Below are 25,559 nucleotides of genomic sequence, written 5' to 3' on the forward strand. Positions count from 1 at the left end.
GTGGAGTTAATCTGAGGTCATAGTTGAATCATTGATTGTCCAGTCTGGTTGTTGTTTGTGTTGAATCATTTCCAGCTGTCCTTTTAGCCACGCCCCCTGCCTGACTTCCGGATTGTAACCCTACCTGAGGAGGTGACGACGCCGGAGGACACAACAATAAACTGCCAGTTATTCAAATATCGTCATAAAACAAGTAAAAACAGTCAGAACAGTATCGGGACTTGTTGTCTAATACTTCCAGGTAGGTGGGTGTATGTTACAATGTAGGTTTAACATCGACATAAGCTCTGTTCCTCCACGTGAAGTAAGCTAAATAACAGGCTCCACTTGCGTTATGCACAATGAAGATATTGAAAAATATGAAGCCAATAAACAGGCAGAGTTGTTAACAGGGACTCGGCACCTTTTTACGACAACACCATGATGAAGGAGCAGACGACTGTCAACAGATCTGAGATCAGAGCTGCCTCATCAAGGCGTGTTTATGTTTTCCTAAGCAAGTACAATGACGGATTCCTGCACACAGATGATGCAATTATGATACATTTCATGCAAAGTTTCCCTGTAATGATTTTTCGCGAGAGTTTTGAGTCCATCCCGCTGAGATCAGCTGATGAGCAGCTGATCCGCTCAGCTGACCGCTCAGCTGATCCGCTCACAGCCGTCAGATCAGTTGCAAGAGAAGCAACCAGGCAACCGTCCTCCTTAACAAGAAAGTGTCCTGAATCCGGGAAAACCCTGCGATTGCGTGACATTTTCCTGTCATTACTTTGCAGTATTTTGTTTTGTAATTTCCCTCAGACAGGTGCTTCCTGTTTATCTCCTTCTGTCTGATTATTACAAGACAGTTTCATAACCCAGCAAGCAAAACACCAGCAACAATAACCTTTATACTGCAATCCATATTATAAGATTTAGGGTTAAAGTTTTTAAGGTGAATCCTATGTGTTTCCCAGCATTTACCCATTGCATGTTGGGAAAAATAGCTGAATAAATATATTTAACATGACTGTTATATGTTGTCTGATGTGTGCCAATATGAAAACTTCTATTTTGAGACAGAGATTGTAGAAAAAGTTTATAATTTATAATTGTGAACTTTACAGTTTCGGTGCACTGATGTCATTTTAGATGATAAGGTTTATCATTAAACTGTAAAATATCCTGCCTCCGCTACATATCATTGTCACTTCTTGGTGTTTGATAACCACCTTTAGGGGATCACTGCAAAAATGTGTGTTTATCAGCTGAATTATCAATATCTCCCAGCACGATGAATGTGAGGAGAGTGGAGAGGACAGTACTGAGTGTGGAGCAGTCAGAGGGAGTCGGTGCTCGTGTCCGCAGGAGCATCGGTAGAAAGGAGGTGAGTTCCTCAACATGTTGATATAATACAACTGTCAACACCTTTTCATGAAAACTCAACTGTACATATTTTATTTCCAGCTGAGAAACTTGGATCCTTTCCTGATGTTGGATGAGTTCCGAGTGAGCAAGCCGGCAGGTTTTCCCGACCATCCTCACAGAGGATTTGAGACGGTAAGTACTGACTCAGATTTTAAGAATTCCAAACTCTTTATTGAGGCAGCAAATCTTCATATGAGCTGGAGAAACATAAACACTTGAGTCTGTAGCCTATTAAACACATTAAAGTGGCTGTTAAATCAGTTCCTGAATTAAACGGGAGGAACACAAACCTCTTGACGTTTTATAAAACATTCCTCTTTCACCTGGAAACCATATTTTATTCACTACACCAAGAAATTTTGGCTATTTTTTGCCTTCATTAGGTGTATGAGATTGTTTCTGCTGTCCTGAAAGTCCACTGATACTTGTTGTACTGAGCATATAAACGAGATTATGAGATTATGGGTTTTTTATTTGTAGCACTCCCCTCAATAGACCTTTTACTAAGGGCAGGCTTCTGGGTTCATGTGTTATAATTTTAACCCTGATTTATAAGTAATTTTTTAAAGGTAAGTTGGATTTCAGTTTTTAATGCACCCTCAATTTATACACCTATATGAATTAACCTTTTTACTATGGCAAAGAAATAGCACAAGACTCTTTTTTAGAAAAATAAACAAATCAATGATTTACTTTGATTTTCAAATGTATTCAAACGCACAGCAATACACTTTTACTGAAATTATGTGTCAAATAAACCATAAAAGGATCTGACTCGCTGTCAGTTATTAAATTAACCAATCTACCAGAGAGTAGTCTACCTTTTCAGTTGAATAGAACACTTTTAAGTTTCCCAAAATATATAGAACACTCCTTTAAGTTTCAATAAACTACTCTTAAAGTTTATGAATACCCCTTAAAGTGGCAAAAAATATCTTCAAGTTACTCAATTACACTCAAACCCTTTTAGTTACTTTCAGTAAACTCAAACATTACTCAGTGGGCCCACACTCACACACACACATACACACAGCCGGCAAAATAAAAATAACCCCCGTTGCAGGCCTGATATGGTGACTTTTGAGTGCGAGGAAATCCACCTTTATTTCCAATGATCCAGGAACAGTTAAGGAAAAGTGTTACCTCCGATCCCAAGAACAGCTGTTTACCCGGTCCGAGTCCGGCAGGCGACACGGCGAGTAGACAGGAGACAAACCGGTGAGCAGACGATGGAGCCTTCCTGGCAGCCGATGTCCAACGACGGCGAGTCTCACACCCACACTGGCAGCCTCCAACGACGACGATTCACCCACACTGGCGGCGGCCGAGCCGAACCCTCATGCTCCCACGGTGAGACCACAAGGCATTGCCGATATCAGAAGCTGGTTTAGCTCCTCGCGGCTAAGTCCGTTCGCTTTGATAGCGAATGCTAATAACACAGTCCGAGTTAGCTCAGTAGCTAAGCTAAGCTAACAACAGTGCAGCTTTGGCAGGAGCTCCGAGCTGAAACTTCCCGAGCTGAACCGTAAACAGTACTCCAATGTCTGGGTCCCAACTGTCGAGCAGACAGTCTCTAGACACGGAGAACTACACACTTACTATTATCTCTACTTTACACTCGCGGCCATGCGTCTCCGTTGTGCCTTTTTTCGTCGTCGTCCCTCTTTTTTTTTTCTGTCAAGTTACTTCCAGAAAACACACCTCTCCCACTTGCTCACATCCGGTCTACACCTGACGATCCCACCTTAACCAATGAATGACCAGGATCACACTTTTTCTCAATCAGTACTTCCTCTCTCCCTATGAGTTCCTTCAAAATAAAATAAAATATTTAACCATGTGTCATTTTAATCTTATTAATTACACCTTATTCTGTTGTCAAACTATTTTAACCTTTATGAAATATTCCTTTTACATTTTTAACACATTTTAATAACAGTTTCAACCAAATATGAACCTTTTTAACCCATGACTTATTTATTTTATGAGTAAGGATTTTTAACAGGGTTACACCCTTCCCCCTTTAAATGTCTGATGTCCTCATCAGATTGGTAGAAATGAAACCTCACTGTTTCTACTCAAAAGCATTAAGATGCATTTACATAGGTCTGTATTAATGTTTACCTATTTTTATAGTAACACCTCTGTGAACGATGGTAATAGGCTGATCTTTTGCTTTTCCTGGCTCATCGTAGGTAAGTCTCATAACTGGTTTTAATGATCTTTTTGGCCTAGTTGACTTTGGTGTCACATGTACATTAGAACAGCTCGGTGGAGGTTGTTCATCTTCACTGGAAATGGGCTCTGGCTCAGAATCAGTCTCTAGAGCAACATCTGGACCAGGATCTACAGGTGAGTTGCCTCTCTCGGAGTGGCTGTCATCTGAGGGACCGATGACTTCCAACTGTTCTGATCCATCAGCACTGTGTCTTTCCCTCCTTTGAATGATCTTTTCCACAAACTTCCTGTAGGGTCTAGTCGGCCATTCACACTCCAGATCAGAAGAGTCAGTTGATGTGTTATGCTCCCTTTGTACAACGTGATCTGTTGTGCTTCTTTTTTGTCTGTTGAAGGCACGACTTCGTGTGACTGCTCTCTTTGGCACATCCTCTGTGTTGTCCAACACTGGGATCCTCACAAGATCTCCTATAGGGAGGAGATTATCTCTGTGCAGAGTTTTGAACTTTCCTTTTCCATCCACTGGCTTCACTCTGTAGACGGGCAAGTTCGGCATTTTATCCACCACCACATAAGGAACATCATACCAGCGATTCTCCAATTTGTGTTTGCCCTTTAATCCAAGGTTTTTCAGCAATACTCGGTCACCAGGTACTAGATTGTGGAAACGAAGTCTCTTGTCATAGGCTTTTTTGTTTTGCTGGTGCCTTTTGTTAGAAGCCTCTGTAGCCATCTTGTAGGCTTTCTGTAGGTTCTCTTTTAGTTTGGCGACATATGTAGAGTGTGGTTGGTCACTCTTTCCATTTGGACATGTCCCAAAACATACATCCAGTGGGAGTTTGGCCTCACGCCCGAACATCAAAAAATATGGAGAATATCCCGTGGCATCGGACTTGGTGCTGTTGTATGCATGTACCAGATGGACCACATGTTGACTCCATTGTCGTTTCTTTTCTTGATTGAGCGTAGCCAACATGGACAACAAAGTTCGATTAAAGCGTTCGGGTTGAGGATCACCCTGTGGGTGATACGGAGTGGTCCGTGACTTGTGTATGCCCAGTATCTTCAGCAGCTCTTTAATGAGTCGAGACTCAAAGTCTCTGCCTTGATCGGAATGTATCCGGGTTGGCAAACCATAATGCACAAAAAACTTTTCCACCAAGACCTTTGCAACTGTGAGGGCTTTTTGGTTTTGCGTGGGGAAAGCCTGGGCATATCTTGTAAAATGGTCAGTTATAACAAGCACATTACTCACTCCTCTAGAGTCAGGCTCCATTGACAGGAAGTCAATACAGACTAGGTCCATGGGTCCAGAACTCACAATTTGGTGTAAAGGTGCAGCTCTGTGACACGGAGTTTTCCTGAGAACGCACTCTCCACAGTTTCTCACATATTGCTCGACATCAGTTGACATTTTCGGCCAGAAGAACCGGCTCCTGATCATATCGGTAACTCTCTCGATTCCTAGATGGCCTAAGTCGTCATGCATTGACTTTAGCACCACAGCCTTGAACTTAGCAGGTAGCACTAGCTGATGCGTCTTTTCTCCTGTATGACTTGTGCTCACACGATGGAGTAATCCATGAGTCATGACCAGCTTTCCCATCTCTCTTTTCATAGGCAGCAACTCAGGGCTGTCTGGCCACTTTCCACACTTAAAAGCTTGTATAGTAGAGTCTATCAGAGGATCTTGAGCTTGGGCTGCAATTAACTCCTGTCTGGACATTTGTTCCAGTGAGTTCAACTGAAGATGTGTGGGGAACGCATACACATCAGGAATGCAGTCGGGTGGAGCTCCAAGCTGCTCAGCATACTTAGGCGAGTCTGCAGATGGACCAAGAACACCGATTCGCTGGCAAATTGACTTGACTCCAGCCTGAGAGATGCTCTGCCACTCTGTTTCCTCTTCTCTTGGCTCCATGCGGGACAACAAATCAGCATCAATGTTATTTTTGCCAGGTCGATAGATGATGTCGAAATCGTACACTGACAAATCTGACAACCACCGATGCCCTGTAGCGTTGAGTTTCGCTGATGAAAGGACATAAGTTAGAGGGTTGTTGTCAGTGCGCACCGTAAAACGGGCTCCATAAAGATAATCGTGAAATTTTTCGACAACTGCCCATTTGAGGGACAGGAACTCTAACTGGTGGATGGCATAATTTTTTTCTGAAGAGCTCAGTTTTCTGCTCGCAAATGCGACTGGCCTCAGCCCTTCGGGGTGGTCTTGATATAAAACAGCTCCAAGCCCCGAGAGGCTAGCATCCACATGCAGCGTATATGGTTTGCTAGGATCAGCAAAAGCTAAAACTGGAGCGTTTGTCAGACAGTCTTTTATTTTCTCAAAGGCTTCAGTGCATGACTCGTCCCACCTGTCTCCAAATGGTTCTCTCTCATCCAGGTAGACATTATTTTCCCTTTTTGTGGACTTTCTCCCACGCTGGGTAGGGCCATAACCTTTAGTGAGGTCGGTCAAGGGGCGGACGATGGAAGAGTAGCTGTGGATAAATCGTCGGTAATACCCACAAAAACCCAGGAAGGAACGTAGGGTCTTGAGGTTGTAAGGCTTGGGCCAAGTGGTCACAGCTTCAACTTTTGCAGGGTCAGCTGCAACACCCTCCGCAGTCACTATATGACCCACATACTTGACCTTTGTTTGACAAAACTGACATTTGTCAAGCGAAATCTTGAGCCCTACTTCTCTGAGTCTGTCGAGAACTTTCACGAGTCTCTCCTCATGTTCTGCCAGGGTCTTTCCAAAAATGATCAAGTCATCGAGGTAGACCAATACTTGGAGCATGTTCATATCACCCACGGCTCTCTCCATAAGCCGCTGAAAAGTTGCGGGCGCCCCGGTTATGCCCTGAGGCATCCTTTCAAACTGATAAAACCCTAGAGGGCAAATGAAAGCGGTCTTTTCCTTGTCCTCTTCTTTCATGGCTATTTGATAATAGCCGCTCCTCAAGTCCAGGACGGAAAACCATTGGCTACCTGAGAGACAGTCAAGAGCCTCATCAATACGTGGGGTGGTGTATTGATCTGGAACAGTACGGCTATTGAGCGTACGGTAGTCGATGCACATCCTTACATCCCCATTCTTTTTTCTAACAACAACTATGGGCGATGCGTATGGACTTCTGGACTCTTTGATGATGCCTGCTGCTGATAGCTTCTGGATATGACGGCGCACATCGTCGATATCCGCTGGAGCAATGCGCCTGGAGCGTTCGCGAAAGGGTCGTGAGTCAGACAGGCGGATTGTATGCTCCACTTCTTTGGCGAGTCCCACATCCAGTTCATGAAGGGAGAATACATCAGCTCTCTCCAACAGCTTTTGTCGGAGCCTTGCTTTCCATCCTTCCGGTACAGGCGACTCACCAAAGTTGATCATACTGGCATCAAATTCCTCAGTTGTTGACTCTTGTTTCGACATTGTGGTAACTACATCAGTGACACACAGATGACCCAAGACAGCTCCAACTGGAATTGTCACTTCCTTCTGTGACTCATTTTGAACCAGAACTGTTAGTCGATTAATGTCCACAGCATTACTTGGTATCGCCATAGGTTGCAGCAAGATACCAGATGGGAGAGTAGCTGTACTGGAGGCTTCAACCATCAGTATGTCGTTTGGTAGTGACTTTCCAAGCACAACTTTGCAGACTACTTTACCACTCCCGCCTGCAGGTAGGGTAAGTGAGCTTGGACCCTCCAACTGTACAGAGCCTACTTCATCATCGTCTTGTTCTTTCGTCAAGTCCATAATTTTTTCTTTGTCTCTTACAGGGCGAGTGTTCTGTATGCTGAATGTGTGGGCTACAGTCACTCCAACCTCCTCTTCACGTAGCTGAGCTAGCCGCTTGGACAGATTAGCCTTGGTATTTGTCCCTAGAATCACAGGCGTCTGATCGGGACCAGGTGGATCAGGACAAACGAGGGCCAGAACCGATAGAGCAGTGGGCGTTCCTGCTACTTCCTTTGGAAACTCGATGTCCACCACCACATAGCCAAGGTAGGGGTAGTTGGTGTCGCTTAAACCCCAAATGTTGAGTTTGCTCACTGGGTGAATGGTGGTGTCAGCCAGATATCTCCGGTACCAGGATTCAAAGATGATGCTAACCCGAGAGCCGCTGTCAAGTAAAGCATTACACAAATGTCCATTCACTTTCAGAGGCTCTAAAGATGGCGGCCCTATTAAACCCTCTGGTATGCCTGCTGGATCAAGCCTGTCCACTGCACTCTTTCTCACAGTGCAATTAGTTTCTTGTGAGGTGGCACCACCAGTAGGTGGAGGGCTGTTGGTCTTGGCCCTTTTGAGAGCTTGAATGAGCTTCTGGATCACTTTGTGTTGGTTCTGAGGGTTTTTGCACTTTCCTGCCATGTGTCCAATTTCACCACAGCAGTAGCAGAAACGTTCCTCTGCTTCAGCCCCTCTGTGTGGAGTGTTTACAGTCATTACTGTAGGTGAAGCTGTAGATGGACGAGGCAGTCTTGAGTTCACTTTCTGCTGTAAGTGTTTGACTTGTTTCCTCAGAGCTACGACCTCTGAATCCCCATTGGTCTCTGGAGCTTTTTCAAGGTTAGTCTGCTGGTTTTCATTTTGTGTCAATTTGTCTTGTGTAGAGAGTGCTGCAAACATTGATTTCACTTCTTTAATTTCAGCTCTCAAACTCTGTATCTCTGAGTGTTTGTTTTCATCTTGAAGTTTGGTTTGGACTGTAAACACTGAGTGATTTAGCTTTGCTCTGGAAGCTGCATATTCTTCTTCTGTGCGAATTTCTTTCAGGAGCTCGAGGAAGGTTGGAGGGTTGGCCCTTCTCTCTCTCAGTCGGAGCTGAATCAACATCAGATCAGCATTAACTGCACCTCTGAGAAGCTGCTCAAGCCGTGCACCATCCATGGCTAGGGGAGGGAGACCACCTCTTTGTATCACTTTGGACAGGCAACGCTCCAATCTCCTTAAAAAATCAGATAATTTCTCACCAGCTTGCTGCTGCTGCATTCTGAATGCAAAATACAGGTCGTCTCCTGATTCTGCTAGTCCAAAGGCATTTTCAAGAGCCTCTAAGCACTTGTCGGGGGAAACATCAGGATCTGACAGGCGCACAGCTTTTATCACCTCCAAGGCTGGCCCCTTTAAACTTTCCATTATCCTCCTCCTCTTATCTCTTGCAGAACCCTCACTCTCTTCTACCATCAGGTAAGCTTGCTCCAACCAGTGGTCGAATTGTTCCTCTCCAGCCGGAGTAGGTACAGTACCTGAGAAGATCCGCAGCCGACGGTATCCTCCACTTTCCACTGATGGCTTAGCTGATTTGTCGAACAGGTCGCCGACGGCACGAAGGATGGCTTCAGTAGGTGAGACGGGCTGTGGAGTCAGCAAAGCCTGCACATCTTCCATAGACTTTCCTTCTGCCTGTAGCAGAGCATTAAGTTTCAGGTTAAAATCTCCATCAGAAACTGAACCTTCAGCAACAGTGAAAATTGGCCATTCTGTGTTTTCATCCAAGCTCGATACTTTAGATGGGACATCTTCATTGGTTATTTTTTCTCTGCACTCACAAAGCACTAGTAGTGCATCTCCAGTTTCATTTAGCATTCTTCCTCTCACTCGTACGCGTCCCAAACATTTTACAGTTTGTAATGTCTCTTCTATTTCTGTTATTTCTGTATTCTCAGGGACGATGGTCAGCAAGGCATGGCTCTCTTCCAAGCTCTCACCCCGGCACCAGTTCTTCAGCTTGTTCCCGTACATTGTGACAACCTTTATGTACTTAATAAAACTGCTGCACTGACTTTATATTGTTCTGTTTGTCTTATTTTGTTTCAATTATGTTAGAAATCCAAACCTAATTTATTTTATCCCAGCGGTGCCTCCATTTTATGTAGCACTCCCCTCAATAGACCTTTTACTAAGGGCAGGCTTCTGGGTTCATGTGTTATAATTTTAACCCTGATTTATAAGTAATTTTTTAAAGGTAAGTTGGATTTCAGTTTTTAATGCACCCTCAATTTATACACCTATATGAATTAACCTTTTTACTATGGCAAAGAAATAGCACAAGACTCTTTTTTAGAAAAATAAACAAATCAATGATTTACTTTGATTTTCAAATGTATTCAAACGCACAGCAATACACTTTTACTGAAATTATGTGTCAAATAAACCATAAAAGGATCTGACTCGCTGTCAGTTATTAAATTAACCAATCTACCAGAGAGTAGTCTACCTTTTCAGTTGAATAGAACACTTTTAAGTTTCCCAAAATATATAGAACACTCCTTTAAGTTTCAATAAACTACTCTTAAAGTTTATGAATACCCCTTAAAGTGGCAAAAAATATCTTCAAGTTACTCAATTACACTCAAACCCTTTTAGTTACTTTCAGTAAACTCAAACATTACTCAGTGGGCCCACACTCACACACACACATACACACAGCCGGCAAAATAAAAATAACCCCCGTTGCAGGCCTGATATGGTGACTTTTGAGTGCGAGGAAATCCACCTTTATTTCCAATGATCCAGGAACAGTTAAGGAAAAGTGTTACCTCCGATCCCAAGAACAGCTGTTTACCCGGTCCGAGTCCGGCAGGCGACACGGCGAGTAGACAGGAGACAAACCGGTGAGCAGACGATGGAGCCTTCCTGGCAGCCGATGTCCAACGACGGCGAGTCTCACACCCACACTGGCAGCCTCCAACGACGACGATTCACCCACACTGGCGGCGGCCGAGCCGAACCCTCATGCTCCCACGGTGAGACCACAAGGCATTGCCGATATCAGAAGCTGGTTTAGCTCCTCGCGGCTAAGTCCGTTCGCTTTGATAGCGAATGCTAATAACACAGTCCGAGTTAGCTCAGTAGCTAAGCTAAGCTAACAACAGTGCAGCTTTGGCAGGAGCTCCGAGCTGAAACTTCCCGAGCTGAACCGTAAACAGTACTCCAATGTCTGGGTCCCAACTGTCGAGCAGACAGTCTCTAGACACGGAGAACTACACACTTACTATTATCTCTACTTTACACTCGCGGCCATGCGTCTCCGTTGTGCCTTTTTTCGTCGTCGTCCCTCTTTTTTTTTTCTGTCAAGTTACTTCCAGAAAACACACCTCTCCCACTTGCTCACATCCGGTCTACACCTGACGATCCCACCTTAACCAATGAATGACCAGGATCACACTTTTTCTCAATCAGTACTTCCTCTCTCCCTATGAGTTCCTTCAAAATAAAATAAAATATTTAACCATGTGTCATTTTAATCTTATTAATTACACCTTATTCTGTTGTCAAACTATTTTAACCTTTATGAAATATTCCTTTTACATTTTTAACACATTTTAATAACAGTTTCAACCAAATATGAACCTTTTTAACCCATGACTTATTTATTTTATGAGTAAGGATTTTTAACAGGGTTACATATTTTATGACACTAAATAGACCAAACAAGAACATAATCCAAAAAGTAATCAATAGTGAAAATCCTTAATTGAAACCTCTTGAGATTACAGCTACATTTGCAGAACATATTATGTAGGATACAATCTTTCATCTTCATCAATTAATGGGTAAAAAAGCTAGACTTTTCAAGTTTTATCACAAAGCAACAACCACATTTTAAAATTCAAAACTCAGCTCAGGGCAAAGAAGAATCTAAGTTTCGTAGCACAGGTGCATTACAATTTGAACCAGTACAGCTCCTCTAACCAAAGATCTAATAAAGCTGAGTATACAAGCACATGGCCAAGAGGTGTTACTGAGGGGATGAAGCTCCTACTCTGACCACTAGATGGAGACAGCACGACAGTGTGCGGACAGGAAGCTGTGCTGCCACTTTGCCTTCAGGTTTATAGACTTCAAAAATCATGCAGAAAGTCACATTTATCACAGATATTATACGTGCTGGTGCTATTAAGTTTGCCTTGTGTCAACCTCAGCCCAGAAAGCTTTAGACTAAAGATATGGTGATGAAATATGACATAACTCACAAAATGTCTTTTTTTTAAAAGTCCCCTATTTTGAAAGAGAGGAATTGTTCCGATCTTTGGTCTTGTGGTTGTTTGTTCTTGTAGGAATTTGAAATGATTGCATCATGTCTCCACTGAAGAGAGTCTTCCTTGACCATCGTTCCTGAAATACTGACATGTTGGGTAGATTATTAAAAACTGAGAGTTCAAACACATGTATGACCAAGAAATATGATAATTACTGCAGTAGCCTTTTCTCTACATATCTACATATTCTCTCCCTGTGAAACAAAACTCTCTGCTCTTCTGATGAAAGTCTGTTTTTGAATCCTTACTTACAATATATAATGAAGGATTCTACTCGAATTGCCCCTTTTCCATGACATGATGTGTTTTATAACATATTTATAACTTTCTCTATTCGTTCATAACCCACAGCTTCCCTTCTGTCTTTATTTTCCACTTCTCCTTCCCTGTATTTTGTCATAATTTGCTGTCTTTAATTCTTGACAGACTTTAGAGTAATGTTGAAAATAAATTGTTAATTGTTAATTAAAACATTGTTTTTGGGGCTTGTGTGTGATGGGAATTTTCCATCTCTTGTCGGTCAGTTTGTACATAAACATTACCCCTCTTTCAATATGTATAATGCTTTAAACCTGGCTGGATTATTGAAACACCTTTAGCCTACTTTAAAGCTGCATTAATTCACTTTTTATATGAACAATGAATGTCTGTGTGTAATGTGAAAGATGTTGCTCGCAGTGACAAACTCAGCGTTTTAGGCTCTTTCGGCTCAATGTTTTGATGCATATCAACTACATTTCCAGCAGCTGGCTGCTGTTTTCAGCAGAGGTTGTCTGATAAACTCACTGTATTCAACCTCCGAGCACCAAACAGCAGACAGACAAAGTTAGCGACTACCTGGTGAACATAGTGCAGCTTTTAGCTGCCAGACCTACCATACATTTCTCTCAGGATTGGTAGTAGGGATGCAAATTTTAAGAGATTTCTTAAACAGCTGTAACAATCGAGTATTGGGTCATCATCAATAATATATGAAATATGTTGGATATTTATCCATTAGAAAACCACTGATATGATCTATGTTTGATGCAAAATCAAACAAAGTTACTTAGATGATAAACTAAAGAACACAAAATAATGATGCTAATCAACAATTGGCCCAACAAAATCCAACTAATACTGAGACTACTCAATGGCTGAAAATGAATAATATTAGTTTGTATTGAATGTTTATTTGTATTTTAAAAAAAGACAAATATCTTGTATTTCAATTAAAAACATTTCCTCATACCAGTATTTTGTATTTTGATAAGTAATTCTCGTTAGTATAAAATATATATTCTTTGATGTATTTGTGCAGAATTTTGATTGCCTGTAAATACATTTTTAATCATTTAAATTCTCTAAAAACAGTGATTCATAGATTGATGATCAATGATTAATCATTAACACACTGAGGCATCATGATTGTAATTTTGGCTTATATGAATAAAACTGATTTGATTTGATCATCCCTGGGTAGAGAGCAATAACAGAACTGAAAGGAGAGTGAATATTGGACTTACATTTGCCAGATGCACACCTCCAGATGAAAGCTAATGTGTTTGCTCAAAGTGTTAACGGATGACTGTTTTCTAAAAGCCGTCACGACTTCATGAGGCGACAATAAGTCAGTGTTCCTTTTACAGCTTGTTCCCTTCCCTGATGTGGCCAAATCAATCAGTGATGCTTTTAGTAATGGACAAATACAGATTTGAGCAGGGTTTGGAAAGTAGAAGTGAAGAGTAGTTGCTGCAGTCATTCATATAGTACGTGGTGTGTGTGTGTGTGTGTGTGTGTGTGTGTGTGTGTGTGTGTACTACTTACTCAGTTTTTCATTTAATTGCATCTTTAGAAATGTACAGCCGGCCCGAGCTTTGCCTGGGCTTCACTTTTTTATTCTGTGTGTCTGAATAAAGGGAGGTATTGCCTGATTGAATAACTCTTCAGCTTTGTGAATGTAATGGTTGCTCTTGTTATGGCTCCCACTGTGAACTACGCTTGTTTTTGGCTTCTTTATTCATCTTAATGCTGTACATTAAACTCTCCACAATCCGTGTATCATTCGTTCATTCGTTTTTCAAAATAAAACCAAAAATAAGAAAACGAAAAAACAATTCCTTTTCTCAGTATTCGTTTCCTAAACTAAAATGAAAAAACGGATAACGACTCGTTTTTTTCAGTTTTCGATTTTATGCTCAAATGAATAATGGAAAAAACGGATAACGAGCGTTTCCCGTTTCATGTTGCAAGCATTTGACTGCGGTCAAGCCAGCCGTGGTTCGCGTTCGCTTGGTCAAATCAGCCGCACGTTGTTTTCTAGTGCGCGAATATACGGACATTTACGGTAATCGTAAAGACACCGCTCTAAAGAGCTGCTGGTAGTGACAGTGGGGCGGACTGAAGTCACACAGTCAGACCCGTGAAAATTACGATACTTTTTCAGTAATTATTCCTGGTAATATACTGAAGGTATCACGGAGGTTTGCGTACGGATTTCAAAGTAAAGGACGAAAGTCAAAACGTAAGGATATTTCACCCAACTTTTACGTGGAATAAAAAGCTTATTTTCCATCAGCATACTGCTGAACTTAGTACTCCCCAGACTACCTTCATGCATAATATCAAGTACTTTTACTGTGTACTTTTTGAGTAATCCTCTGTCAAAGTCCTTAACAGAGGACGAGAATAAGGACAATTTGCCCAACTTTGACAGGGAATAAAAAGGTTATTTTCCATAAGTAGTCTATGATTCTTATACTGCTGAACTTAGTACTTCCTAGACTACTTGCATGCATGATATCAAGTACTTTTACTGTGTATTTTTTGAGTAATCCTCTGTCAAAGTCCTTAACAGAGGACATGATGAGCACAAGGGTAAGACAGTGCTGCTAGCAAGACTAGTTGAGAGCAAGCTGGGTCCTGTGGAGTACCAAAGATTTCAAACAAATGTTTCTGGCTTTTGATGTTGAACTTACTTAGGGTTGCTTTGGTGTTACAAAAAACACACACAAACACAAGCATCTCTTAAATTAGAATGATCTATTTCACATCTATAATACTACTTACATGTTAACCTTTTTATTCCACATCAAAGTTGGGTGAAATGTGCTCATCATGTCCTCTGTTAAGGACTTTGACAGAGGATTACTCAAAAAATACACAGTAAAAGTACTTGATATCATGCATGCAAGTAGTCTAGGAAGTACTAAGTTCAGCAGTATAAGAATCATAGACTACTTATGGAAAATAACCTTTTTATTCCCTGTCAAAGTTGGGCAAATTGTCCTTATTCTCGTCCTCTGTTAAGGACTTTGACAGAGGATTACTCAAAAAGTACACAGTAAAAGTACTTGATATTATGCATGAAGGTAGTCTGGGGAGTACTAAGTTCAGCAGTATGCTGATGGAAAATAAGCTTTTTATTCCACGTAAAAGTTGGGTGAAATATCCTTACGTTTTGACTTTCGTCCTTTACTTTGAAATCCGTACGCAAACCTCCGTGATACCTTCAGTATATTACCAGGAATAATTACTGAAAAAGTATCGTAATTTTCACGGGTCTGACTGTGTGACTTCAGTCCGCCCCACTGTCACTACCAGCAGCTCTTTAGAGCGGTGTCTTTACGATTACCGTAAATGTCCGTATATTCGCGCACTAGAAAACAACGTGCGGCTGATTTGACCAAGCGAACGCGAACCACGGCTGGCTTGACCGCAGTCAAATGCTTGCAACATGAAACGGGAAACGCTCGTTATCCGTTTTTTCCATTATTCATTTGAGCATAAAATCGAAAACTGAAAAAAACGAGTCGTTATCCGTTTTTTCATTTTAGTTTAGGAAACGAATACTGAGAAAAGGAATTGTTTTTTCGTTTTCTTATTTTTGGTTTTATTTTGAAAAACGAATGAACGAATGATACACGGATTCTCCACAAGCCTATTGTGTGTTTTTTTAAATTATGGTTTAATTCTATAGTGTGGTTTTAGCAGTAATACTGGTACTACAATGATTAACGGAGGTAATTCGGCAGGTTGGATTTGTATCTTTAAAAAATTTAAAATTAAGCAACCCAGATATTGTCCTTAGATTGCCAGATGATCCTCCAAGTGTATTTTATTTGGCAGATGCAACTTTAAATCTCCCAGTGTGGGTGGACAGGACTAGGCTACACTCCCAGCATGCCTTTCAGCAGGTGTGTTTGCCCGCACTCGTATGACTTTTGAGATCACACAGCTGTGGAGACAGATCACAGGCACCTCACTGCAGGGGCCCCAGCTTTCCTCCCTTAGACAGATGTTCACCTTTGAACCGATGACCTCACAATCAGCACTTCTCTTCCTGTCCAGTTTGACCACTGGGGCGGTGAAACGAGCACACACGTGCTTTTGAAAGCTCATGGCATGAGTTAAAGAAACCCATTTCATCTGTCATCTGAGGTAATCGCATACAATTTTGAAATAGCTGATGGCATGTGTATCTTTGCTCAAACAGGTAACATATGTCTTAGAGGGGATCACAGCCCATGAAGACTTCTGTGGTCATTCAGGACGACTGAAACCTGGAGATCTGCAAGTACTAAATTATTTCTTGTGATTTATTTTAAAGAACTTTTAAGAGTGACTTCTAGCCAAGAGTTAGATTAAAAAGATTGATATTACTCTCATGTGCAGTAAGCTCCAGACAGTTAGCTTAGCACAAAGACTGGAAACGGGGAAACAACTAGCCTGAAAACTTGCCTACCTGCACCTCTAAAACTCACTTATCATATCTTATTTGTTTAAAGATATAATATGTAACGTTTCCTCACTTAAATGTCTAAAAACAACTGGAGCTTTGTTATATATTTTGATGAGCTGTGTACTTATTATCCCAAATGTTTCCAACGATGTTCCATCCCTGGGAAATCCATTATATTAACCCGTCAGAGAGCGAAGAACAAAGTCAAATGTTGAAGAGACACACATTATCTAACATTGCATCATTGTTGTCCACGTGTCATTGTATTCCTCTCATAGTAAAGTAGCAGTCATTAACATTAATCAGAAGCATTCAGCCCACTTGTTATTAACGTAAATAAAAGAGCAGAATCAGACATAAGCAAACAAATCCCCACAAACTCATTTCATATGCATTAAAATGTTGTTCACTCACACTAATTGGATATCATGCCCTGAGGGTTGTTTCCTGTGTTTTTAAAGTAGTAAAGTATATCACACACACACACACACACACACGGCCTGCTGACTCAGCTTCAATCCGCAGCAGAGGTTCAGTCAGTTCAGCTGAATTTGCTCCAACACACCACGTGCACCTTCTGTAGACGTCATGTGGGTCCTTCAGGGAAAGCTCAAACAGTCTCAGATAAAAGCAGGGCTTCATTAAAGGAAGTGGGGAAGACAGAACACCAGCAGAGAAACTGTTTGAGAATTCACTCAATTAATTAATTTTTGACTTATTTCCACATCTATATACTGTATATACATTTTAGTTTTTAAAAAAATCATACACTTACATACATCTTTATGTAACCAAACAGGCAGCTTATTTCCAAATTAGACTGCATGTGTATTACATATCACATTAGGTATTTTACATTTAACTGGATTAATGTCAAACACTGCACAGATTTGTGTTGCCTCTGTTCTTTGGGTGTCTAGTTATAGTTTTTTGTTCTGCATTACCCAAGCTACCCAGCACACAGCAATAAAAGAAACCAAACATCACGATGAATAGTCACAGATAAATTATCAGTGACCAACTGCCTTAAAGCAAAGCTTTAACGTGGGTGGAAAATCACAGCTGGCCTAAAGGAGAAGAAGAAGCTGTTGGACTTTCATCCAGTGTTTTGAATCACTACCTGAAACCAGCTGCCTGTTTTTAGAGCTTATTATATCATAACATTCAGGAGCCGATCAGAATGGAGCTGCATTGTACTGATGATCATGTTCGTCTTGCTTTACTGTGAAGTCCAAACTGGTGTTTTGCATAATGTAACAGTAACACATCTTCTGTATGAACAACAGGTGTTTCACTGACAAAGACTTTCTGTGAGCTTCATCTGCATGCTGACATGCTCACAGTGTCATCATGGCAACATTTAGCGTCTATAATGTTAACCATGTTCACCATTTAGACAAATTTAAACAAAGCACAACTTAGGCAAAGTTATGGTGATCACTGCAGTAATGAGAATTCATCCCTATAGACTGTATATTTATATTTTACATTTTATTTGATATTCTTATAGCACTGGCTTCGTGAGCATGAACAGCTTAATGTAGCACACTTCAAAAATGATTTCATTTACCACTTTTATATGCAGTATAGCAACGATGCTGCCAAATAAAACTCAGAAAGACTAATTGTCATGCGATGTGCATTTTTTTTAAATATGGCTCTTGATATACAGTCTTCAGAAGTGTATAAAGAATCTTTTTCCCATGGTATAGTGTTAAAAAAGCAAATAAAAACTGCAAGAAATCATTATATTGAATCACAAGACTTGTAGAATCACAATGCATATTGAATCAGGAGATACTTTTTGCATATCATCCCAGCCCTGGTAAGAAGTGGGGTCTGGTTAGTCATACCTACTTCCTATTTAAGCACCACCCACTTCTGATTTAAGCCCATTCCAAGTATGAATACAGATAATTTTGTTGTTTGAACGGATACAGATGTCGGTGTACTCGCTTGTCCCCAGTCATTAGGATAAATTACTTAACTAACTACAGTATGGATGACCAAACTGTGTGACCATCCTTGTAGATGTTGTCAAAAATCTTTCTGATCTCACTAGATGTAGAATCAGGGTTGCAATAACACTCACCACTTTATGTCTACAAAATGTTATCCTCAAAAAGTTGTTGAGTTATTTCTGTCTGGACCAAAGTTGTGGACCAGTCCACCGATCGGCATGCCATTCCTAGTGCCACGACACATACATGGCTAATGAAAACCCCTCATTTCTGGGTAATTAATACAATAACAAACACAATGTTATGGCTTCAACATATAAAAATGCAAATACAGATAGTATCATCTGTGAACACACTCAGCATTTATGCTTACGTGTGTAATTCTTGTCTCCTTGTCCACTAGTGGATGACAGCAGGAAAGGGGGTGGTCCATGCTGAGATGCCCGTGTCGGAGGAGCCGGTGGTGGGCTTACAGCTGTGGGTGAACCTGCCCAGACGAGACAAGATGGTGGAACCAGCGTATCAGGAGCTCAAAGGCTCCGAGATCCCCAAACCCAGCGAGGGAGGAGTCACTGTATCTGTGATATCTGGAGAGGCTTTAGGAGTAAAGGTGTGTGTGTGTGTGTGTGTGTGTGTGTGTGTGTGTGTGTGTGTGTGTGTGTGTGTGTGAATTCAGCTCCTACAAGCTTGTGATGTCACTGCAGCATCATAAAATGAAGCCGCAGTCAGAGGAGCACTTTGAAACTGACCATGATGTTTACTTTCCTGGTAGCTGTTGATCTCATGGTGATTGCTCATTTGCTGGATGCTCGAGGCGAACAGGAAAAACTGACAAACAATGACATAAACATGCATTTGCGCACGCACGCGTGTGTGTTTGAGTGTGTGTGCGTGTGTGTGTGTGTCTGAGAATGCCTGTTAACCACACTATTTGACCAGTGTGAGTGTAAGGAGAGTCTGTTTGAAAAGAGGAAACAGCAAATGAGAAGCAGATTGCCCTGGCCTGCGAGGGATGACTTAGAGTGCAGATGTGTGTGTGTGTGTGTGTGTGTGTGTGTGTGTGTGTGTGTGTGTGTGTGTGTGTGTGTGTGTGTGTGTGTGTGTACAAAGGAAGAGGTTACTGCAGGGCATGAGACTGAGCAAGTTGTGGTCTGGCATTAAAAACTCTTGGTTTAAAACAGGTCATTGAGCCATAATTCTGTAAATGTTGTTGTTTCCTACAGTAAGACAGCACTCCAAACTGCAGAGGACGTTAAATGATGTAAACTTGAGATAAAACCAAGTCACAACCTACATCTGATAATAAATACTGAACAGAAGTCCCTCAAATTAAGAAAGTATTTAAAGTATTGAATGTTTCCAATGAAACAAAATTCTTAAAAGTCGCTTTTGAAACAGACTTTCCTTAAATCCCCTCGGCAAAGGATAAACAAATTACAAACTTTGGCAGTGCCCAGTGGCAAAAGTCAGCAGTCAGTATCAGTTTTCTCCACGATCGTGTCATAATTTAAACCTGCAGTAACAATCTTTTTCCATCTGTTTATTTCAGAGAGAATAGAGAATATTTGTCTTTTTTGACTGTAAATGCTCCGCTATGTTCACCAGCTAGGCTCTAACTGTTTGTGTGCAGATAGTTTACTATTACTGTTGTGCAAGTGTTAGGGCCCAGGGTTCAGTCACTTTCAGAAAAAGAAAAGGAAAGCTCCTTGAGCCTGGAGGTGCAGAAGCCATGATTTCACCCATTTAGTGCGGTTTCTCCTTATTTCCTCCTCTGCCCCCTCACCAGTGCCATGTGCAACTTTTTATCAGACATATTCTGTATTAGAAGTGAGAGTGGTGTCAAAACATGCTGCTTAATCATTACAACGGTTTGTATATCCGCAGTGAGGTATTTCCTTTCGTACGCGCACCCCGTTCCCTATTTGAAAATCCTCAATGCTGAAGTTTCTTTAAGCTCATTCGCATCCATTGCTGATTCTCTCCGGTGAAATGTCTCACTCACAGAAAAAAAAATGAAAATAAAAATGCACAAAGAAACCGCTGTGTAGTGAAAGAAGCGTAAGCCACGGACCTCCAATAACAGATTCTGACATTGTATCTTTGAAAAACCAAGTGATTATTAGTGGTGTCGAGCCAGATAACAAGATTATGTGCAACAAAACAGAGCAGATTTAACTCACAGTTCACAGGGAACAGACATGCAGATGGTTCTGAAGTCATAAAAAGTGACCATGACAGTCACTGGCGCCATTGTTTCAGAGTTTGCATGAATGTGTTTTCTGTTTTATACGAATTAAATATTTTCTTGGACACACACACACACACACACACACACACACACACACAAAGCCACAAGTGTTAAATATTGAAATATTTAAAGCTTGCGGCTGTGTCAGAGGAAGTCAGCATATTTCCTTACTATCTTTTTTCTCTTTCAGTCTAAGGTCTTTACGAGGACACCAACCTTGTACCTCGACTTCACACTGCAGGCAGGAGCTCTTCATGTTCAGCCTGTCCCCTCAGGTAGGAGAGGAACATTCATAAAATACACCATAGTGTAAATGCTCATAAGTGGTTTGTAAGGCTGCTTACACAAAAGCAGATACTGTATTGCTTGGTTTGGCCTTCCTGTCGTAGGAAATATGAATGTACTCTCAAGCGTCCTCTCCCTGAGACGACACTGGGGACTTATAATGGAAAAGAAAAGCAGCTTACCCTGCTTTGTTATTTTTGAGCCCTTTGTGTTTTTTGGTCAAAAGCTGCAGAAATAATAAAAAACATGATAACCTTCAAAGCAACGCTATCTGTCCACCCTCCAAATAAGAAGTTCAATTTAATGATAAATAGTAAGAGTACCGTGTTTTGGATCTAGGTCAGTATACACAAGCTTGACATGAGCTGTTTTATCAAAGCCTGTACTCTTTAACTGCGGAGGAGTAAGAGAAAAGTGGATAAAATGTTACAGAACAGCTCAGTATTTTAAGATTGACGTGGAGAGAAAGAGAGCTTTACAACTCAAGAAACAGGGGAAACTACTTCTTAAAATATAAAATGTCACATAATGCAAAAGTACAAATTGGGCTCAATATTGGAATCAGGTCGCCAAAGGTGACGATCTTTCAGTGTTGTGTTCACAGCTTCTTTCTGCTGCCTGTAAGTGGACAGCATTTCATATGCAGGTTTATAAGAACAGAAACATGCTTTCAAAATATTTCATCAACTTATTTTTTACACATATACTTATAGTTAATATTTCTGTGTTTGACAGGATGGACTGCATTCATCTACACACTATCAGGATCCATTCATGTCGGTGAGTCTAATGAATGCTCTCTAAATAGAAAGGCCCACTGTACACGTCTCTATTTGAACTTTCGAACCAAGAGATACTTTATCTTTCTTATGAATACATACAGAACATTACCTGTCACTGTTCAGGTTAAAGCAGCTATACAGAAATAATCCAAAAGGTCAGGGGTTAAATGTCACGTGTGACATCATAGTGTTCAGCAAAAAATGTTCTGGCCATTATTCAGCGCCACAGCTCTGGAACAGTAACTTGACTGATGCGTTGAGGCATACAACCATAGTGGTTACACACAGCTAACCAATTAATTTGCTCTGTAGCTGTGATTTTGTCTGGCTGAAGCTAAAGTTATCATCATTGATAAGCCAACAGTACGATATAGCTCAGAAGCAGGGCTAACGTAATCTGTTACAATGTAAGACAGGTGATTTGTTGCCATACCACCAGACGACAGAGCAGCTTCTCTCCTGAGGCTGTGAGACTCCACAATTCATCCTCAGCACTACTCCCTAAAAAATAGTTTTCGACCCACATGATGGTCTGGTTTGATTATGTAGGTCATACAGAGGCATCAGTATTAAATTGAGGATTGTACTATATATTAATGCAATAATGTGAAATCCCTAGTAATCAGGATGATACTAACACCTTTCAGTTGTATAGTATATGCACTGTTTTAATCACTCCCTCACTTCCCTCGCTGCTCCCCCTGCTGCCATGTCTACATTACAAATATGTGCGTGATCCCAGTCCAATCGTGACTCCCCCTTCTACATTCAAAAGGCCCATGTGTTCCACTTGGTGGATTCATATTGACACTGATCTCCTCAGACTTCTGACCACTCCAGTCCAATTTGAAGTTTACCCAACATCACTGGAAAAATTGTTGTGCTACTGTATAAAAAATTACGACCATCTCAGATTTTGGCCTTATATAAATCACCTGACCCACATGTTGTACGTATCAGTGTGTCCGTCTGACAGCTGAAATACTGCATTTCCTGCTTATTTGCCCGGTTATGTGATCAGGGAATTCCCCTCGCATGTGAACAAACCCTTTCAGACAGTGGACTCATTTTCAGAGGCTTTCTTAGTTTGTTCAAACCTGTTGTTTTCCGTCAGAATTCCCCTGCTATTATTCTTTCATAAAATGTCATCACGATTTTATAACTATCCGTCGATACACTGCAGGATCTCTCAGACTGGTGGTAATTGCTGGCAGATGTTTTGATGAGACGAGAAGGATGAACATGGCTGCAAAGATTAAAGTTATTTGAATCTAAGTCTCCGACTCTGCATGTCGTCTGGCCAAATCAGGACCAGCTGGCTTTGATGAATGCATCGACCACAAGTGGATGTTGTCTGGGTTTCTCAGCGTTTAATGTCAGTACTTTAAGTGTTGCAGCGTGCAAACAAAGTGCTAAACCAGGTCAAGCATGAAACACGCAGGTGCCTAGCCAAACTTATGTTTAATTCTCAGTGGGTTTGTTAAGCTACATAGACCTGTTGTACAAGCGTCATTATTGTCATTGATGCACGTCATAAGCAGCAAATAATCTAGTTTTGGGGGAAAATGTACATAGTAATACAAACGTCTGAACAGGTTTCATCTCATTTTCTTCCCTGTTGCACTAATTGACCATAATTGACTTTAGGCCATCAATGTTTTTGTTTTTGGTTTCCCCAAATGAGAAGCTCCCACTCCCAGAAGTCACAGAGTCCCATTTGTTTTCACAAATACATCAAAAACAGCTCCAAAACCTCAAACCATAATCAGTCATTTTAAATAACATGTTTGTTCTGTGGTTTGTTTCCTAACATAACTGAACCATGTTGTCAGAAATGAATAAGAAGAACTGTCCAAGTTAAATGTTTCATTTTCTCTTCATTTCACTGTCATTGGATTAAGAAGTAACAGTAATAATACGCCGTACTTATGAGGCAGAACATGTGGAGTCCAAAAGTCTGAGACCACTAGTCAGGATACTTCTATCTGACATTTGTTTCAAATGTAGCCATAGTTTTTCATCACAAATGATAATAAAGGGCTTAAAAAATTGATTACTTTTTTCCCCTATGAGCTTACATTGTGAATAGGCAGCTGTTATATGGTGGATACATTTTTCTGAGCGTCAAACCCCCGCAAAATGACTCTATAATTTGAGTAATTCCGTCTAATAAAATTTGAAAAGTCTAGAAGAGGCGCAAGATTAAATCATTTTATCTCTATTCAAGTTAGCCAGATGCTAAATTGGAAGTTAGCCGGCTCGGTCGGCAGAAGTCTCTAGTGCGATCACTCCACGGGCCCACATTGTCACACTGAATGCTATTGTAGTCCTGTCAAAAAGCAAGTATTCTACTACGTGAATGTTAGGTTGAGTCCAAGAGTAAACCCACTGTGACAGCACCAAATGGTTGGTGGACCACTGTTTTGAAGCCTCAAGTGTGGCTGTTGTAATCTTGGCTCTTAGGAGCCAGAGGTGACCATATTTGGACAAGAGGATGGAGCTGGGCTAGAAATCCTGATTGGATCTAACATACCCTGCTTAATTGTCTAAATGGGAGCATAATTTACTAAATGAACATCAGAATGTATTGGAGAAGGCTTGAAGCTAGCTGTGGAGACCATGAACTCATCAGGAAAACTGAAATCATGTGAGAAGTAGGGTAACTTTCACACAAGCTCATGTACAATTGAACTTCTTTTTTAAACTGATGGAGTCACCCCCTGCTGGCCACTAGACAGAGTGGAGGTTTAAGACACTCCGCCTTGGCTTCAGTCAGTCAGTGAGTCAGTGGTTGAGTCAAATTCACGTTCACCATGAAGTGAAGTGGGTGCAGATTTCAGCTGAAACTGAATAAGTCAAAAGTTCAAGCATTGCTTAAGGACAAAACTGTGACCTTCTCTTGTTTTCAAGGTCCAGATCAGGAGCAGCAGAAGGTAGAGCCCCATCACACTGTGGTGTTTGGAGATGGAGACTGTGTCAAAGTTCAAAACAAGGTGAGACACTTAAGTCCTCCATATCAAAATCAGTGGTTCATCAATCACCGTTAGCCTAATTGAGGATTTTAGTGATGTGCTTGTTTGATGACTTCCCTCATTTGGGAACCACTAATTCAAAAAATCATAGATGAACGATGACATCTTATTTCCTCCTCAGGGCTCTGAAGCTTCCCATTTTGTGCTCATCGCTGGAGAACCTATCAACGAGCCTGTTGTACAACACGGTGCGTCATTTGTTATTCCCTTCATGTTGCCAATAAGTTACTAAACAGAAGAGCTGCTTCATGTGTTTCAGAAGTCAATGAACTTGTAATGAGTGCTGTGTCTGCCCTTCAGGTCCGTTTGTAATGACCACAGAGGAGGAGATCAGACAGGCTATCAGCGACTACCAGTCTTGCAGAAATGGCTTTGAAAGAGCTGTTAGCTGGAGGTCCAAGATCAGAGACTCCTTCTGAACACCACACTCTCTTCCCTGGTGAAAATGTTTGCCTTACTTGCCGCTATAGAAGGTTGTAACACGTCCAAGTGCTTCATGTGGGAGTAGATACCCCGCTCCATTGTTTGCAGTGTTGTAGTTTACCCCCTCTTCCTTGTAAAATAAAGATTTGTTTAGTTAAAATGTTCTTACTGCTCCAAACACTTGAATTTAAGCTTTATTTCATTTTCCTTTTGCTGTTAGGAAAAATACCATTGTAGCAGAGCTATCATGAAACGGGTGACGTGCTCGGCTTGTGTAGTCTTCAGAGAAGCAGCCGGAAACACTCTTCCTCCCCCGCAGCACTGTCAAAAGAAATTCACTAATGAAGCACCAATCATTTTGGTGGCACACACGCTTCATTACCTGAAATGTCTTCACAGTCAAAGTCCTCCGTTATTTAGTTATTGAAAAGAAAGAAGCACAATCAGGAAATGTTGGGTTTTCACCAG

General features: G+C 41.2%; 1 protein-coding gene across 1 annotated transcript; it reads left to right on the forward strand.

Moving 5' to 3' along the window:
• The first annotated feature begins 118 nt into the window (after positions 1-118).
• pir (pirin) lies at positions 119-25,255 on the forward strand. The gene is made up of 10 exons (XM_073465097.1): positions 119-241; positions 1,270-1,366; positions 1,447-1,539; positions 16,115-16,195; positions 18,725-18,931; positions 20,760-20,844; positions 21,590-21,634; positions 24,547-24,629; positions 24,790-24,856; positions 24,969-25,255. Exons 2-10 carry the CDS (start codon positions 1,274-1,276, stop codon positions 25,085-25,087), a joined length of 873 nt encoding a protein of 290 aa, XP_073321198.1. The 5' UTR covers positions 119-241; positions 1,270-1,273; the 3' UTR covers positions 25,088-25,255.
• The last annotated feature ends 304 nt before the right edge of the window (positions 25,256-25,559 follow it).

The sequence above is a fragment of the Pagrus major genome, chromosome 4 (genome assembly GCF_040436345.1).
Source record: "Pagrus major chromosome 4, Pma_NU_1.0".
Taxonomy (NCBI): domain Eukaryota; kingdom Metazoa; phylum Chordata; class Actinopteri; order Spariformes; family Sparidae; genus Pagrus; species Pagrus major.

Coding starts and splice junctions, on each gene's coding strand:
- pir (XM_073465097.1), top strand. CDS start 1,274: ATGAATGTGAGGAGAGTGGAGAGGACAGTACTGAGTGTGGAGCAGTCA. Junction 1,540..16,114: donor CTCACAGAGGATTTGAGACG/GTAAGTACTGAC, acceptor TTGCTCAAACAG/GTAACATATGTCTTAGAGGG. Junction 24,630..24,789: donor GTGTCAAAGTTCAAAACAAG/GTGAGACACTTA, acceptor TTTCCTCCTCAG/GGCTCTGAAGCTTCCCATTT.